An 18,910-nucleotide genomic window follows, 5' to 3' on the forward strand; every position below is an offset into this window, starting at 1 on the left:
GTTCCTTTGTACACCAGGTCCTTAGACTAAACTTTTTGAGCGCTTTTTTTATCGTTCAAAAGAAAAAAATAGTCAGAATTAATTGAATATTCGGCTTGAAAAAAAAGAATAATCGAAAATCTAAATACAAAAAAACAACTTCTTGTAGTAAAACAACTAGTAAAAACAAACCAAAACAACAACCAAAAATTTAATAGCTTATATTTAGTTTATTCTAAAGAAGTTACAATTATATATATTTTCCTAAAGCATCTTAATCTCCAGTTAGATGAATTACAGTTTATAATGAAAAAACTATCTTTAGGCAACAAGAAACATAAGTTTTAGAAATCTTTTTTGGAATATTTATGGTCTGAACTTTAAAGTGTTTAAGTATGTTTTACTTTCAATTTACTTTTTAATTTTCTTTTTTTTACTTTACCTTATGAAATTAAAAGCGATTTGCCAGCTTAAATGTTAACAAAAAAGTATTCAATTACTGAAATCCGTCGCCTCTTTTACCTTTTTTCTTATCATTATTCACTGATCTGTTAAAATCACCTAAAAGAGGGAGATATCATTCTTTTGGGAAAATTTTGGTTTTAATATTTAAACTAAATTAAGTCTTTAAGCACATCAACTCATACAAGTTGTTTTTAGTTACATCTAACTTATTAAGAAGTATTTTTAAACATTAAATGGTAGTTATACATGAAATTACTTATCAAACTTTTTTTTTCTTTGTAAACTTAGTATACTTTTTGCTCTTAGATAACCACTTTAAACATTAAATACACTTACTTCAGAACAATAAATAAACCAGTACACTTACAACAATATAGCAAGTATTAAGTTTTAAGAAAATTTGACAAAACAATTTTTTCTTACGTTTATTTCATTACAATATATTTTCCATTTAAAATTTCCCTTTACTAATAACCTTCGGCCGCTCAATCAGTTTGAATGTAGAATAAAAACAACAAAAACGGCTTCATTTTTTCTCCTGAGCCTTCGACTCCTGCTCCCGTATCACTTCGCTGAGGTCCATCATGAAAACGCGGATTCTGTTCAGTTTGGCGATGGTGGTCAGTTTTTTGCTGACGAATGGAGTGTTGTCCTTGTCAACAAGGAGTGACTGGTTCTTGGCGACGGCAGCGAACATGCTGTCGGTGGAAGCCTTCAGCTTGCCTAAGAGCAGGTTGTGCTTGTTCGTTTGTTTCTGAAAAAGAGTTGGTTTTTGCTTAAAACTTTTCTAAGATTTATTATAGTTTTTCAACATCGTCTTTAAGGTTATTGTTTACACGTACCTTATAATTACTTTTTTTGCAGTAAGTTTGATGTAACATGGAAACTAGCAAGAAAAAAATACGAGTGCTTTGAATAGTAGAAGGTCGCTATCGGTAAAAGTAAGGAAAGTTAAAAAAAGGTCGTTGTTGTTTAATTTTTAAATACTTCTTAATGTTTATAAATAATAAAATTTTGAGTTTAATTTGGTTTAAGCTCAAAACTATTTAACAATAGTGCAAAAAAAAAACCGTAAATAGGTAAAAAATAAAGCTAAAGCACTGAAGAATATGGTATTTGCAAGTATTTTTTTTCTTGTTTGCATAACAAATATAAAATATTGGTATTCATAGATGCGAAACTTTTTTTTTGAAATTTACCAGTTTAAATTTTACTAATGTTTCGGTATTTTTTAAATAAACCTTATAAAATCTGTTAACTTAAACTGACAAGCTGTTGCATTACTTTTATTATAAACTTTCCATTTCTACTGAAAAAATTTATTTTGATATATATATAATATGAAAAAAAACTAGTAGAAATTTTATAACTTTATAAATAAATTACTTGTACTTCAGCGCATTTTCCCTCCCAGTCTGCTGCATTGCTCTTCGCTTTATCCAGTCTTTCCTGCAACCTTGCTATTTCGTTGTTGTACTCCTGAATTTCGTTTTCTTTGCTCTTTTTGTACCTGCAAATTGAGTAAATACTTAGGTATTATATCATTAGTTTATAAACTACAAAACTAAATGTCATTACATATATTTTTTTTCCGGTGTAATGTAAACAAATATAGCACATTGTAAATAGCCTACTTTGAAACTTAACTTACTCAATTGTCTATTTACGCAATCCGTCTAAAAAACTTGTTAGTCAAGTTCAAAGCTAATGAGTTTAGTAAGTTTTGGTTTGAGATGTAACGTAATAAGGTGTTGAACCCTAGGGATACAAACTAGCAGAGCCAATTGGAAAATTAAAACAACTGTTTCATAGTCAAAACACTTTTTGAAATGTTACTCTGTAGAGTTGTTCATACTTTATTAACAGCGATACGTCGTAAGTGAAATAAAATATTTGCGTACAAAAGCAGCTCTTTTAAATATTAGATTTAAGTATCAAAATTTTGAAACATTATTACAATTTATGTTTAATAAAAAGGCAACTTTACAACAAACAAAATTGCTCACACACCTGGCCAGTTGAGCTTTTTTAGCAATCAGACGTTCTTGTTTCCTCTCGTCTTTCTCGTGAAGTTTCACCTGCGTCGCCACCAGCGTGTCATATCTCTTTATGACGTCACTCATGTCGAAGAAACCTTCGCTGTTCGCCAGAACCTTGTCCATGTAATCCTGGTACACCTGAGTTGAATTTATTTCATTGTTAGAATATTTGTTTCCGTTTAGTTTTAAACCAAAAAACATTATTTAGAACCATTGTATTACTTATGTTAATACAATGAATATTATTTTTCTAATTTCAAATTCAAAGTGTTAATTATGTGCTTATCATCAGCATAAGCTTAAAGGCACTTAGTTCTATTTTAAACTTTGAAATACTTTATATTTATTTAGTTCGAAACTTTGCAACTATTGACTTGTATTAATATCAAGTCATTAAACATTATAAACAATTTCAGTTTAGTATAAACTTCCTTTTAAAGTTCTTAAAGCAGTATAATAATTTCAGAGCTTTACTTTTTGAAAATATAGACATCTTTTTTGCTTGTATCATTGGTTTTATTAATTTTTCAATAACTTTTGTTACTAAAGAATTAAAAAACACTAGTAGTATTACTGCCAGACTTTTACAAAGCATTTTATTTTAAATACTGTTTTCAAAAAGTAATATTCTTCGTAATATTCATTCTAAAAGTCTTACTTCATTTTTATTAATTTTTTCTTTGTATTTATCTGACTCTTTTTGAACTTCCTTAACATGGATTTTCAGCTCAGAAATTTTTCTTTGATTTGCAATTCTTTTTTTGCGTTCTTCTTTGGTTTTTTTCGATATAAGTTCAGTTTTTTTGATACTTTTTGTCATAAAGTTGTGATATTTCACTCCTGATGATTGTAAACCATCCATCCTTTTATCCAACTGAGAGTCTGAATATTTGCAATTAAATTTTTTTTAAATGAAGAGTTTCCAAAAAAATACTTTTTTATTCAAAAGGCCATTTTTAATTGAACAAACGCTTTTAAAATAAGAACGTTTTTTTACGAGTAAGTAAAAAAAGATAGTTAAAAGTTGCAAATGTTTTGATCAGTTTTTCACCAAGATATGGTTTAAGTAAGTTTATTTAAAGTAACATTTTTTAGTGTAATATTCATAATTTCAAACCAACTTATGTATTATAAAGAAATATAAAGCAATAATAAAGATGTTTGCCTTTGAGAATTAGAGCAAAATGCAAATAATATTTCTAGAACTTTTAACAGAAAGTAAAATTACAAAATATATTTAAGTTACTTTGTTGTAGAATTATTTTTATACTGTCAATTTTGTAAGTCACATTACCTTTGTATGCGAAAAATCCCATCTTGTTATCAAATTGCTGTATTTTTGAATCAAACTCTTTTTTCAACTGTAAAGTCACAAAAAGTACTGTTATCAAAAACAATTTATTTGAACACAGCCTAATTTACTGTTCACAAAAATTTAGAGTAACAGACAAATAAGTTTTACTTGAAGTTTCTTACCTTGGATAGTGTGAGAAATTGTTTCAAGTCGTTTGTTTGCCGGCACATCATGCTTGGTATTTGTTCAGGTGTTTCAAATTTTTCGTGGTAATAGTTTTTGAAAAATAAACTTAAATCCTTGCTTTGGATTTGGGCATTCATCTTCTTGTTAAAAGGCTTTAAACTTTTTGCTTGTGACTTTGCGTTATCTTTGCTTTGCGTTGACTTAGTTTTGTTAGTATTTCTAATGGCATGTGTTATAACATTTCAGACAGAAAAAATGACGTAACAATTAAAATTGAATATTTTAAAATACTTGATTGTTACAAGTTGTAAACGCTCTTAAAATTTAGAGTAAAAACTTTTTCATACAATCTAAAACTTATATTCTGAGTCTAATTTATAATTTATACAGTTAAATAAAGTATTAAAAAATTCCTATTTTCTATCATCTTTAAGACTGTTGATCACCTTTAAATTACTTTACATACTTCTAAAAGAACAGAACTAGTATAAAACCTGATACAAACTTTGCTTTGGGACTTTAAAGATACTTTATGTTGTATGTCTATATATAATTTATTTAAAAACTTCTTTTGAAAAATATACAAGAAAAACACGCTAAACTTTAGTTTTTCCATCTCAAAAGAACTAATAAATGTTAAGTATATTTTTTTGTTATTTAATTGAAAGTTGTGTTTTTATTAGAGGGTATACTTGCTTAAATGGTTTTTAATGATGTACAAAAAAAATAAGTTAAGCAACTTGTTAAAACTTGATAAAATTTCATTAACAAAAGCTTAACAAAGCTAAGTTATAAGTATACAATAATGTTTCAATGGTGTTTTGAAGTTTTTATATTTCCAAAGAACTTGACTGCTTGACAAGATATTTTTAAATCAGAATGTTAATAAGAATGTTCTTTTGTTATAAATTTTAATCCTGGTTATATATAAATATATATTTCTTACTAAATAAAAAGTTTTACTTTCAATACAAACTTTCAAACCTATTTATTTGTTGACAAGTTTCTAATTTTTTTTAGCCATAGCCGATAAAGTATGCTATATAGATTATAGACAATACATAAACTATATAAAAGTATTAGTCTTGTTTTTACACTTTTCATAACTTTACGCTGTTTTGTTAATTTTAGTTTTAGGTTTTTTAGCTTTGAACTTAAAACTAGCAAATTTAAGCTTTTCATAACAAGTATTTACAAATTTGTAGTAGTGCTGGTTATTTAGTTATAAGTTCATTAAAGTTTTGTTTTAAAAGAGTTTAATTATCTTTTTGTATTGATTTTATTAGTTTAGGTTGCCTATAAATGTTTTCTTATACAAATTCGCACAGGGTTTCCCAATGTTAGTGATATCGCCTTAGTTATTATTTTATCTATCAGGGGCTATAAGTATTAAAAATACATAAAAAAGGGCCAGTTTTGGTTTTATTCATTTTTTGCTCGTTTTTACAGGAATTTTAAGTTTATTTTTTATATTTTAAAACTATGTAAGTCATATTATATATATTCTCATAAAATATTAAGTATAAAAATAAGTCTATATCGAAAATTTATAAAAGCTATAGTTGTGCAGTTACTTTGTAAAAAACAGTTTAGTATGTTTCAGCATTATAATTTAGAATTAATTATTTAGTGTCAAAGTTATTGTAATTAAAATGGAATACATTGCATTTATTAACTAGAAATAAGATGCAAATATCAAGACCGGGTAAGATTTCACGGCGTCAATATTGCACGAGGTGTTTTTTTAGCACGGTACGTCACTTTAGCACGATGGGTCACTTTTGAACGGTGCGTCACTTTGGCACGATGGGTCTCTTTTGAACTGTGCGTCACTTTGGTACGGCGTCACTTAAGCACGTAGTGTCTTTTTTTCACACCGTCACTTTAGCACGAATCGTAATTTTAGCACGATGCGACACTTCTGCACAGCGTCACATTATCACAAAGTGTCATTTTAGCACGACGGATCACTTTGCACGGCGTCAGTATAGCACCGAGCGTCATTTTTGCACCGTTTTTTTTTGTTCTTCTGTACTTGCTTAAAGCGTCTTTTTTTAACATCTTTTTTTTCTGCACTGAACATAATTTTTGCACAAACCAAACCTTTAAAAGCTTCATTTGGATATTTTTCTATAATAAATTTTTTAGTTATAAATATTTAGAATTCTGTAATATATAAAACACGTGTTTAAAAACTAATTTGAAAAGTTCTAAGTAAACACGCATTAGTTTCTTATAAAATTCAACCTTAATTTTAAACTTTATTTTAATGATGTATTATAAAATGCAGTAAAAAATTATATTGACAATGAAGTAAAAGTATATATAGCAACGTTTAATAAATAAGTATAAGTAAAATGATTAAGCAAACAACAGAATTTTTTTTTTGAACATCTAACAAGTTTTACTGAAGTAGATATTAAAACAAATTATTGTTAATTCAAGTTGTTATTCAGTTTTTTAAAGTAAAATAATATAAACTTAAAAGCATAGTTAAATCTACTTCTGTTATTAAATTTTTAAACAAATGACTTTATGTTTTGATATTTATTTAAACAAAATACTTATATTAATGTTTTAAAATTATAGTAGCTTGATACGTTTGTTTTAAATAGCTAAACATTCAAGTTCATAATACACAAATAAAAATATCTCAAGTTCTTTTTTTCGTTTCACGGCTTTTCATATTTATTTATGTAACGAATAAAAGGCTTATAATGAAAATGTTGCAGATATAATAAAACTAAAACAAAAGATTCTATTCAAGAATTAGTTGAATTAAATGCTGCAAGATTGTTTAAACTACAGAATTTTTTGAATTAAAAAGTACAAATGCTGTGTTAGTAAACATACAAAATAAAAAAAACCAACTGTTAACTAATTTCAAACACATTTAATTTTTTTACATATACAAAATTTGCATTTACTTTAGTTTTCAACTATACAAGTAAAAAAATGTTTAAAGTTTTTAAGATTGCTACGATTAGTTTAAAAAGTTTAACATAACTTTACTATACTACTTAACTTTTTAAAGGTATTTATTCAAAAGAAAATAGGTGTAAAAAAATAGGTATATATAAATTTATATACTTTTTATATACAGAAATAAAATTTATATACTTTGGTCATACTGTCTTATACATCTAATCTATAGTAATTTTTAATAAAAAATTATTTTACTATTTTTAGGAGTTGTAAAGAATTATTAACACTTAAAATTATTTAGAACTATTTCGTTGTAAAATTAAGTCATGCGTGTTTCAACTGTAGTTTTTAATTAATACAGAGCTAAGCTGCTTTTGTAGTCTAGATTTAATAAATAAATTGAAATATCTGAACCAAGGAGTCAATAAAAAACCTCACAAGTTCATTTGTTGTTAGAATAACAATGTTTTAGAAACTAGTCATTTTTTTATAATGTCGTTATAAGTCGTATTAAATGAGTTTTTATTATTAGTTAAATTAGTTAAAAAGTAAGAATAGTTATTGTGAAAAATCTCTATAGATCATTACGTTTTTTTATTAAGTTACTTGAAAATATAAGTTTAAACATTAATTTTCATGTCGAAAAACACAGTTATATCTAATCTAAAACAAGTTAATGTTGTCTAAAAGCTAATTCAATAGAGTTGTTTCAAAAAAATTATTATATACTTTTCAAGCGTTTTGGTAATTTATTAATTTTATTAAGTCTAATACTTGAAAACTTTTCTTAGTTTCACTAAACTTTCTAGCCTAAAACATACATAAATTAAAACTTTAGAACGCTACAAACATTTTAATACCATATGTATTAAATTAAACTATATGGTATATATAAATATATCTTATATTGTATAAAGAATTAAAAAACGTTATACATTAGTTACAAAATCTGTAAAAATAACACACTAAAACTCCATAAAGGAGACTTTAATTTGTTTGTAAAACAATTTTGCTACTTTGCATTCTTGAGATTTCTACAAAGCTTTGAAAAATTTCAGCTTTGTTTTATTTATTTGTAAACGTTAAATTCTTTTTAAGTTTGCAATTTAAATTAAAAGCTTATATAACTAAAGGTAAAGTCTTATAACAAAAGGTTTAAATTATATAAAACAAAGAAATAGTAGTTTTAATTTTTTTTTCGTTGATTACTAGACTGAAAAACGATTATTAAAAAACTTAAATACTAGAAGTAGGATTGTAGATGCAAAGAAAAACTTAAAAGGTAAAATAATCTGAAGATAATCTAAACTGAGTTGTGTTTAATTTTAATAAATGTACTACTACAAAACAAGTAGAAGTTTAAATTAATTAACATAAAATAAAGATTTTCTGAAGTTTACTTAAATAACAAATTTTACTAATTTTAGGTAAACTGTTTAATTGAGGCATAATAAAACGAAGTAAAAAACAGAACTATATTATTCTAAGTGTACTTATACTTATTTTATGACCAAATTGAAGTTTTTTGATAATCTTTAAAATTTTATTAGAGGTTGTCCCTATAATATATGTCTTATATAACAAAAATATAAGTACACATTGGTTATAAAAGTAGCTAAACCGTTAAACTAGTTATTTAAAAAAAAAGTATATAAATCATAACTTTAGAGTTAAAGACAAAAATGAAAAGTTGTTTTTTCAATAGTTTTAATTTAAAGTTTCAATTATCCAATAAAATATTTTTCTTTCATTAATTTCACGCCCGGGTGAACTTCTCAATCATTTTCTCGTGTTCGGGAAACAACCCGATCAAAAACTCCCTTTTCGGCATCTCGAAATCCGCAAAATCGAACCCTGGTGTCACCGTGCAACCGACCAGAGAAAATCCCCTTTCCACTTCCGCGCAAAAGTAAACGTCGCGGGGTATCAACACTTGGGGGCGCCCTCCCCCCTTCACCCTCCCCAACACATGGGTCGACAGTTGCCCTGAAGACGGATCTATGACGTGTATAGTGACGTCACGACCCTCGTAGTGGTGCCACATCTCGTCGGAGCGGAGGCGGTGCCATGCGGAAAATTCCCCTTTTTGAAGGAGAAAGTAGATCGAAGTAGAGAAGTTTCTGGGGGAATTCCCTGACCAGGGAACTGGAGCGGATTCCGGGGATCGGTACGTCTCGGCGTAGTGACCTCCCTCCGGGTGCGGCTTCATTTGCAGGTCTTTGATGATTTTCTGCGCGTATCTTCTTCGACCTTTACTCTTTTCAGCTGAGTAATAAAGTAGTTGTTAATTTTTTTTGATTCAAACCTTTGTTTTACTAATTACAGTAATAATATATGTTTTTATTCAAAAAACTATTAGCTGCAATTACGAAATATTTAACTTATCAAGTACCAAATGTAAATCTTTATTAAAAGGCAACAAAAATAGTTTAATTAATATTCATAAACACTGTTGTAAAAATTTACTAGTAACTCATATATTTACTAAGATATTTAACAAGATATTTTTGAACTCCCACTTTAAATCTTCAGATAAATTTGTATATGCATTTCCTTTATTTAAAGTATTTATATGAAATGAAATATGTTTAGGTATAAGATTTCTAAAACAAAAAATAAATTGTGTTCTAACTTTCTTGCTGATATGTATACTTAATTTTAAGTTTAGAAATTAAATATAATTGCACGTGTTTCAAATAATTTCGATACGTATGTATGACGTAGTTTTAAGCTAACTTCACATTTATCTATTTCATATAAATAGTTTGGTAGGTCTTTTTATGGGTAGTATTTTATGGGCACTATTTTATGGGTAGAATTGCTGCAATAAAATCTGCATTTGATTTTAGGTGATGTCATTAAAATTATGGGTAGTATTTGCTGCAATTAAGTTGCTGCAATTAAGTGAAATAAATTTTTGTACTTTTCATTTGTAAACAAACAAAAACTGCCAAGGCCTCTAAAATGTTGAATTAAAATTTATGTTTATGCAATGTAAACAATACTGACTAAAACAAAACATTGAAAATATTAAATTAGTATTTTAATTGTTAAAAATTTGCTTAACGTAAAGTTTATGAATGCTTGTTTTTTTTTAAATAGCCAAATAACTTGAAAAATTAGTGTGTCACTTTTAATTTTGATATAAAAGTTGATTAATGATTTTTTCTGTTTTTGTTCTTAATATTGGCCTTTTTTTTTTAACTATAGAAGTAAAAAATAATATGTTCAGAACATATTTTTTTCAAGAAAATATAATTATATTTTATTTATTTTGTATTGTCGATATATTTTGTATTTTTTTACAAGATATAAAGTTTTAAAAGAAGTAAAAGTGTCAGCAGCAAAATAGGAGACTATATAACAGAATTTTTCTTAACTTATTTTGTAAAATATAAAAAATAAACATATATGAAGTAAAACAGTTGTTAAGTTGGACTTTTTAGGTTAAAGTATTTGTTATAATGCTCATTAAATGTTTTTTTATGTATTAGTAATATTATTTTCAGCGTTGCCACTTTACCTGGAAACATGGAAAAATCTGGATTTTGAAAATCTAGGCAAAAAAACTTGAAAAACCTTTAATTTAAGAAACTTTGAAAAAAACCTGGAAAAACATTGAACTTTTAACATAAAACCTGGAAAAACCTGGAATTTTTAACAGTTTTAACATGTTCAGTAGTAAAATTTAAATTTGACACAAGAAATATATTTCATAAAGAGAAATTTTATTTTCATCATAAAAAGTTTAAAAAAAATAATTTTAAGCAGCTCTACAGCATTTTTTTTACTACTGTAACCAGACAATCAATTATCAACAAAAAAATAAACAATTGCTTTAAGTGTATTGAAGTTTTTTTTTTCATTATCAAATATTAAATAAAAAAACTATCCATAACCTTTCAATAAGTCTAGCCATACTTCTGTTAGTTTACAAAATATAATTTAAATAAATGTATAAATAAATTAAACTATTGGTTTATGTGTATTCAAGTTATTTTTTATTTTTTTGTTTATAAATTTTAAAATAAAATAACTATCCATAATATTTATATAAGGCCTAGACAGTATTTTATTTTTCATTAAATTGCAGCAATTTAATTGCAGCAACATCTAAATATTACCCATAATTCAAATTAAATCACATCAAATTATGGGCATAATTGTTTGAAGCAGTTCTACCTATAAAATAGTGCCCATAAAATAGTACACATAAGGGTAAACTACTACTTCTATAAGTTTACTAAATATAAATTACATATATACAACTATAAATCAAATAATTGGTTTATGTGTGTTCAATTTTAACTTTGTTATTAAAATCTTAAATAAATAAAAAATTTCCAAAATATTTACAATATGCCAAGCCATTACTTCTGTTAGTATAAAAAAAATAAATTACGTAAGTATACTTAAAAATCAAACAATTGGTTTAAGTGTATTCAAGTTTTTTTTTTTATTAAATCTGAAATAAAAAAGTTATTCATAATCTTTTAATAAGTCTAGCCACTACTTCTGTTAGTTTAAAAAACATAATTTAAATAAATGTACAAATGAATCAAACTATTGGTTTATGTGTAGTCAAACTATTTTTTATTTGTTTATAAATTTTTATTCAAACTAATTTGTTTATAAATTTAAAACTATAAAAACTATACATAATATTTATATAAGGCCTTGACAGTATTTTATTTTTCATTTAATTGCAGCAGCTTAATTGCAGATGCATCTAAATACTACCCATAATTTTGATGACATCTCATCAAACTATGGGCATAATTCATTGCAGCAATTCTACCCATAAAATAGTGCCCATAAAATACTACCCATAAAAAGTCCTACCGAATACGCCCATAATTTTAATGACATCACATCAAATTATGGGCAGAATTGATTGTAGCAATTCTACCCATAAAGTAGTGCCCATAAAATACTACCCATAAAAAGTCCTACCACAAATAGCTTATTAATAAAAAAGTAAAAGAGACGAATCTTACTTTATTACTAAATTAATGTTTGTTTAAATTTTTTATATGGAAAAACTTTTATGAATGTTAGTATTAAATAGTTTGAATAGCTTAACAAGATTTTAATGCACAATCTAATAACTTAATAGTTTATTATACTTTTCTATCAATATCATTGAAATGTAAACAATTTTAATCATTCACTGAATTGTATCAAGTGAATTGGATAAAAAACAACATTTATTTTTACAAATATTACAGAAAAGTTTACAAATCTTAATAGTAACTAAATTACTTTAATCTATTGATACTATGATCGATTCTTGCAAAACTTATATGTTTGAAATTTGTTAAAGTTAACAAAAAAAAAATATTTGTAATAAAATAAAAATTACACTTCTAATTATAAGTTTCAACTTAAAAAACTTTTTTTTAATTTAAAGTACATAAAGTTCTCAAGAAACTATTAAAAAAGTTTCTAACTAAAAAAGATTTCTATTCTATAAAAATACACTATCAATTTTAATAAAATGTTCCAGTTTTAAGTTATTAAATTTAAGCCGTTTTTTTATTTAAAATTTTGTTCAACACTTAATATATTTCAAAAATTTTTTTATCAATTCACGTTTTTAGTGGACGATATTTAAATATTTTTATGAAATTTTAAAGTTTTTTATAGCTGATGAAAACACAAGTCTAGGTACAAAAAGTAACATAGTTCAAATGTACTTGAAATGTAAATACTACAGTGAAATTAAACATAACTTTCAATAAACAAAATATAGATCCAACCTGTTGTTCCATTTGCTACCAAAATGGTTGCAACAGCAATCAAAAAGCTCCTCATTAGTGATTATATAGTTTGTTCTTCAATTTAAATGTACGTATCAGCTTGTAAGCATGAAATTACAACTGATTTCTTGTTGCTATAATTATTTTACTATAGCTCAGCAACTTTATTAAAAACTTGACTCTGTTTGTAATTTAGTAACAGAACTTATAGTAAATTTAAATGATTGATAAACAACTCTAACTAAAAGTTATAAATGTGCTTAATAATATATTTTGATTTCAATTATCTATTAAAAAAAAATATTTTCTTGGCTTTAATAAAAATTAGTTTTTTGTTATAAAAGCTTAAAAATCGCTTTACAATCTATATCATTTGATTTCTGAAATTCTATAAACCGAATATGTTATATACTTTCAGAATACTGCTTATCGTAATCATTTTTACATTTTTGTGTGATATCGTTAACCTATTAGATTATCGTTAAAAACATGTGTTTTTTTAGTAAACGATTTTTTCTAGTAATTAACTAACTTATTTCCTAGTTTGTTAGAAAAAATTAATCCAAGTACTTTAAAACCCTAAGAAATACAGCTTTTAACTACACACTACTTTCAAAAATTAGCGCTGCTTGTAATTGAAAAAAAATATTTGTGTTATTTCATTTGCTCTTTTAGATAAAAAAATAATTTTTTTAGAACATTTTAAGACATTTTGGTTATTTACCGTTTACTTTATCTTTTAACTCATATGAAAAAGAATACTAAACAGTACAGTTTAGTTTTATTGCTGTCTAACTATCTTTAAAAATAAGTTTTTTGATCATTAACTTTTATTTTTTAAACCTGTAAGTTTAGACGCAAAACTAATGTAGTTTTTTTTTTAAGTCTCTACTTTGTTAGAGTTCAAAAAATTAAACACTTTAAAACGCTTGCATATAATTAAACTAAAAAAATAGTATATGCTTTTTATAAACTCTGAATACACTCCTCTGAATATTTTTATATTGTATAACATTTTAAATTTATAAATTATCGTATAACCGTATAACAAGTTATTTTATTTGCCTCAAGCTAAAAATTAAACTTAAAACTTTAACGATAGAGCGTAAGAAAATGCAATTTGAAACACGGAATTTGATGAAAACCTTGGGCAAAATTGTTTTTGTGTTTATTTTTTTTCAGGCAGTTTTTATAAATGCAATGCTTACTATTCATAATACGTAATACTATACAAGCTGTTGAATAATCTATCAAAATTTGTAATATATAGAAAAATCAACCAACTTCGAAAATAATTCGTACAACTTTACTTTGATAAGTTTTATAACTTATTAAAATATAATTTTTTTTATTTTAAATACATTCTAGATTATAATCGTATGTTCATCTTATTTTTGGTTTAATAACTAGAAAAAATAAAATAATTCTCTGTTAAAGTTTTATTCCTATAAATTTTATTATAAGTTTAATTAAAGGGTCAGTTTATATATAGCTTTAGCTTGAAATTTCCAAAATTGTAAGAATATTTTGTTAGTTGTTTTATTATTAGTTTGTAATTTTCCGGCAATAAACTCAATAGAATCTTAAAAACTTACATTTTTTAACTTTATTAATTCTTATAAGGATATTAACACTTTTTATCAAGATGCCTATTTCGTATTCTTATTGTTTAATTAAAAAATACAAACCAGGAATAGTAGAGAAGCATTAAACAATCAACACTAGCTCTTCTTGATCAAATTAATTAAAACGATCAGTAGTCTTTTTTATAACTGAAAAATTTTTGTATGTACTTAAAAAACATTTAAATTAAGTATAAAACAAAACTTTCTATTCAAAGACAGATTTAAACAATTAAGAGTAAAAACGTTTACAGTAAAAGTATCTTTACAAATTGTAAATCTTAGGTTTTGCAAAATCTATTAATTTTTTCTCATTGCTATAGAAAGTATAAAAATGTATAATAAGATATGCAAGTGCAAAACTTGCTCTTTATTTGCATGCTTTACCTGAGTTATGTCTATAAAACAATGTTTCTAAACTTGGTTTTATAAACGCCCAGTTGGTAGAAAATTAAAAAGATAATCGCCTCAATTGTTAGATATCGCTCTTGCTAGTTAATTACGTATATACTTTTTCATAGCCGCCCCTCACAGCAAAAATAACCTACAACGTAAAACGCAAAGCTTAATAAGTTCTGTTATAGTAACGAAACCTAAAGCTAAACAGTAAACTTGCATTTAACAATTCGTACTACTTAATATTAACATATGTATATTGTTATTATTGCTACTTTATATTATTATACATATATTTATACAGTTTTGTTCTTCACTAGCTAATATACTTTTTTCATTAAGCTTAGCTTTTCAAATAGCTTAAAAATTTATAAACTTGTTTTTTTTTGTTTTACGATGCGATATAAATTAATTAAACGAAATAGTAAATAAACAACATTTCTATTTTTAATTTTTTATCTTTTTCATATATTCTTTTAATAAATAGTACTTGTATTTGAAATAATAGTATTTTTAACAATATAATATTATGTAGGTTTTGTTTTTGTTTTCTGTAAACTGATTTATTCTATACACAGTTATGTTTTGTAGACTAAAACTAAATGTCTAGTTTATTTGTTCATTACTAACCAAACGGTATAGTTTTTATTTAAAACATTTTGCGTAAATTTTTGAATAGTTTAATGTATCACATATTACATATTAAATATCCTTTATTGTTTTAGAAAAGTAATTTTTAAAGCTTAATTAACTAAAATTTATATAAGTGAGTCTTAAGATTAAGTTTATTTTTTGGTTTTTAGAACATCAAATTATTGTACTAAAGTTTTTACAACAGTCTTCGTTGTTTTAACATATAAAATATTAAGTTTTATTTACCATAACATACCAAAAAAAACTGTGCAAATAAATGGTTGTCTAAAACTTATTTATGTTGAAAACTTTAGTTTGATGGTAACTCTCCTAACAGAATACCCATTACACAACAAGTATTAAAACATAAAGTTTTATAAAAATAAAAAATGCATGTATTTTCTGACTTATACCTAAAAGTACTGCTTTAAGTATTTATTAACATAAAGTTATAAATTTCTATTTTTTAATAAAGATGTTTGGTTTTATTTTATAATATATATACTTTTGTATGAAACATTTGAGGTGTTAATTTAAAATGTATAGTTTTGAATAAATATAACTGTTAAAGTATATCATACTTTTACGTGAAGCTTTATATATATAAACTTCTTTTTAATTTCTAAACTAATTGTTAAGCATTTAGCTTGTTCATAACAATTTTACAATCAAAGTTTTTAAGACTTGAACGTTTAAAAAAAAACTTTAAAACATTTAGTTTATTATTAAAATAACATTAAGTGAAGCTATAGTATGTTGTATGGAATTTTAGAGTTTGAAAGCAAAGAATTTTACATAACAGTTTAGCTTATTTACATCCACACTAGCTTTTAAAAATATTTAATCAATCTAAAAACTGTTAAAAGTAACATCTTAATGAACAAAATAAGAGTGTTTAAAATCGTAAAGATTTGAATGATCTTTCGTAATAACAAAATACTACTAAATGCATTTGATTATACCTGTTATTTTTTATGTTTATTAGTTTCAAAAATAATAAATAATAAATTACATTATAAAATTAAAGTGTAAATAAAGAGAGTGATTAAAACTATTCAAATTTTAGTAAACTAACACTTATATTAACTAGTAATACTGTAGTAGTTCACGTTAATAAACTAGTTAAGTTTCTTTTTCAGTGTGTTTTTAAAATGTCCGATATAAACAAAAATGAGTTAGTGTCTCTTACCAAAAAATGTTTTCAGAATGGTCAATTTGTCAGTGCGATTACTCACATGAAAAAAGTAGTTGGATTGGGATGTCTCTCAATTTTTTTGAAAGAACACTTATTTATAACAGTTTATGCTATTTACAACTACCCTTTTTAAACATTCTTAGTGATACATGAAAAAACACATAGTGATCTAATTAACAATATTAAACAAGCCTTATGTAATTTGTGTAACGATGCAATCTACGTGTTAGGTAATAATTCTTTTGAAAAATACATCAGTAAAGAAGCTATTGCTCATTATAAGTGTTTTAAAAGAATACAGTATTGTTGCTTTGTAAATTATACAACAAACAATTCTCATAAAGATGATAAAACAAAGCACTTGAGTTTTATATAGAGGCTACAGAGATATCAAACGAATATCTGAATCCAGCTCATCCAGTAAGACTCTTTATTGCATATTATTTTTCCAAACATTACAGCTGCTTAAACAGTGATGATAAAGATTTCAAAATTGGTAATAAAGCTTATAAAAAAGGTTTAGAATGTCTACCCAGGTTAGCTGAAAACTTAAAGAAGTCTCCATAATTTCAATTAGACTGTTCAAAGATGTATATTGATAACTATAATTATTTAGAATTTCGTACTAAATTTTAATGATACTCTTCTCACTTAGTTAAATTATATTTTTATTGGTTAAGTTTAAATTAATTTCATGTCTTTTTGCAGATTATTAGCTTTTTTGCATTGTAACTACAGTGTTAGTAATAAGTTAAATATTTTTGTTTTACCTTTTTTATTTGTTAGATATTTACCATTATAAATTGTTCATTTCATAATAAGTTTTCATTGGATTTTGCTAAATTTAATTTGATCAATTTGTATATTTAAAACAAATTTTGAATTATAAACTTAATTTTGCAAAAACACGTCATTCGTGAGAATAAAACTAGAAATTATTTATAACCTCATTAACAAATATTTTTAATATTCTAAATAAACTTAAATTTTTAGTTCAATCTAAAATAATTACACTGTTTAGTTTTTTTTTTAACAGCGCTTAAGACAATAAACTATTCAAAATGTCTAAAAATGCAAAGCGAAAAGGTGAAAAATGTCACTGTTTCTTTGTCCAAGTACAACTGTTCTGTCTTCGGCACCCTGCGGTCGTTGCCGCAGTTGCAGCGGTAGACGTCTGATAGTTTGCTGTAAAATGTGTCTCTGACAATGCTGCTTTTGTTGGAATCTTTTATTTTGCTTTCGAGTTGCATCAGAAGCTCTTTGCAATCGATTCGCATTTCCTTTGAGTGCTTCATGACAGAAAAATTTGTTCCGAAGATATTCTAGTTTTGTTTTTGTAAAGTTCTTCAAAATGCTTGACATACTCCTTCAACAAGAAATTATAAAAAGTTTTTGTGTTAAAAAGTGTAAGCAGATCTAAAAATGAATCAATTTTTATATGCTTCATAAAGCATTTTATATGCTTCTTTTTTGGGAAAATAATTAGGAGATAGGTTAGATTTAGATAATAAAGTTGATTGGTCCACGGGTTTCATATATTTGTCTATTTCAATTTTTCCTCACTTTCTAACCTTTGTTCTTTCTAACAACCTTCAACATGTTCATCAACTTATTTCATTTTCACAACCTGTATTCATTTTACAATTACAAGAAAAATTTCTAAAGTGGTTAAAGAAAGCAGGGGTATTGATGGAGGACTTGAATAGTCGAGTTGGCAAAACACGTTGAACCTATATTAAGTATTCCCGAAAATTGAGATTTTCTCCTCAAAATTTTCCGGCCATTTTACACTTAGTTTAAGGCTCTTCATTTTTATTTATTTAATTTAAATGTACAAAAAAGTTTTTAGCTTTGTTTTAACACTTGAACTGTCTATTAAGTGATTTAGCTATTTATAAACTTGTGTTTGTAAAAATATAACTAAAATACTAAGATTAAAAGTCTTGATTAATTTATTAAGTAATAAATTTTAATTTTTTATTCTAAATTTTTCTACTTCAATTCTTTATGCTTTTTAACAACTCAAAACAAACTCAGTTAAGATTTAAATTTCAAAGCTCATATTACAACTCTACTTTAAAACCAAGTGATCAAGGTTAATAATGTCTTCTTTGATGGTAAAAATAGCCAAGTAGATGTGGATGTTAGCTAAATTAGTTACGACTATATTAAGTATAACTTGTAATTATTATTACTAATCTGATCCAAGCTCAACAAATTTTACATTTAAAAATATTGTTTTTTGTAACATTAAATAAATTAAACTCTGTATAGTAGGGGTAGGCAACGTAAGACATACTTTTACCTTGAAAACAACTTACGTGAATTAGAAAAAGTTAAGTTTTCAGTTACCAAAATAGTTTAATTTTTAGTTTAAAATGAGCTCTTGTAGTTAGATTTTTTTGTTAACCAATGCT

General features: G+C 25.1%; 2 protein-coding genes across 2 annotated transcripts; both read right to left on the reverse strand.

Moving 5' to 3' along the window:
* Positions 1-970: 970 nt before the first annotated feature.
* Positions 971-4,100, reverse strand: LOC145844377 (coiled-coil domain-containing protein 42 homolog). Its single transcript, XM_082951773.1, has 6 exons — positions 3,960-4,100; positions 3,778-3,844; positions 3,142-3,365; positions 2,455-2,621; positions 1,831-1,954; positions 971-1,198 (listed from the first exon to the last, which is right to left on the reverse strand). The coding sequence occupies exons 1-6, from the start codon at positions 4,098-4,100 to the stop codon at positions 971-973; spliced, it is 951 nt and encodes a 316-aa protein (XP_082807899.1).
* Positions 4,101-8,535: 4,435 nt separating this feature from the next.
* LOC145844360 (uncharacterized) lies at positions 8,536-12,802 on the reverse strand. Its single transcript, XM_082951756.1, has 2 exons — positions 12,648-12,802; positions 8,536-9,153 (listed from the first exon to the last, which is right to left on the reverse strand). Exons 1-2 carry the CDS (start codon positions 12,700-12,702, stop codon positions 8,645-8,647), a joined length of 564 nt encoding a protein of 187 aa, XP_082807882.1. The 5' UTR covers positions 12,703-12,802; the 3' UTR covers positions 8,536-8,644.
* Between the last annotated feature and the right edge of the window lie 6,108 nt (positions 12,803-18,910).

The sequence above is a fragment of the Thalia democratica genome, chromosome 9 (genome assembly GCF_965202585.1).
Source record: "Thalia democratica chromosome 9, ktThaDemo2.hap1.1, whole genome shotgun sequence".
Taxonomy (NCBI): domain Eukaryota; kingdom Metazoa; phylum Chordata; class Thaliacea; order Salpida; family Salpidae; genus Thalia; species Thalia democratica.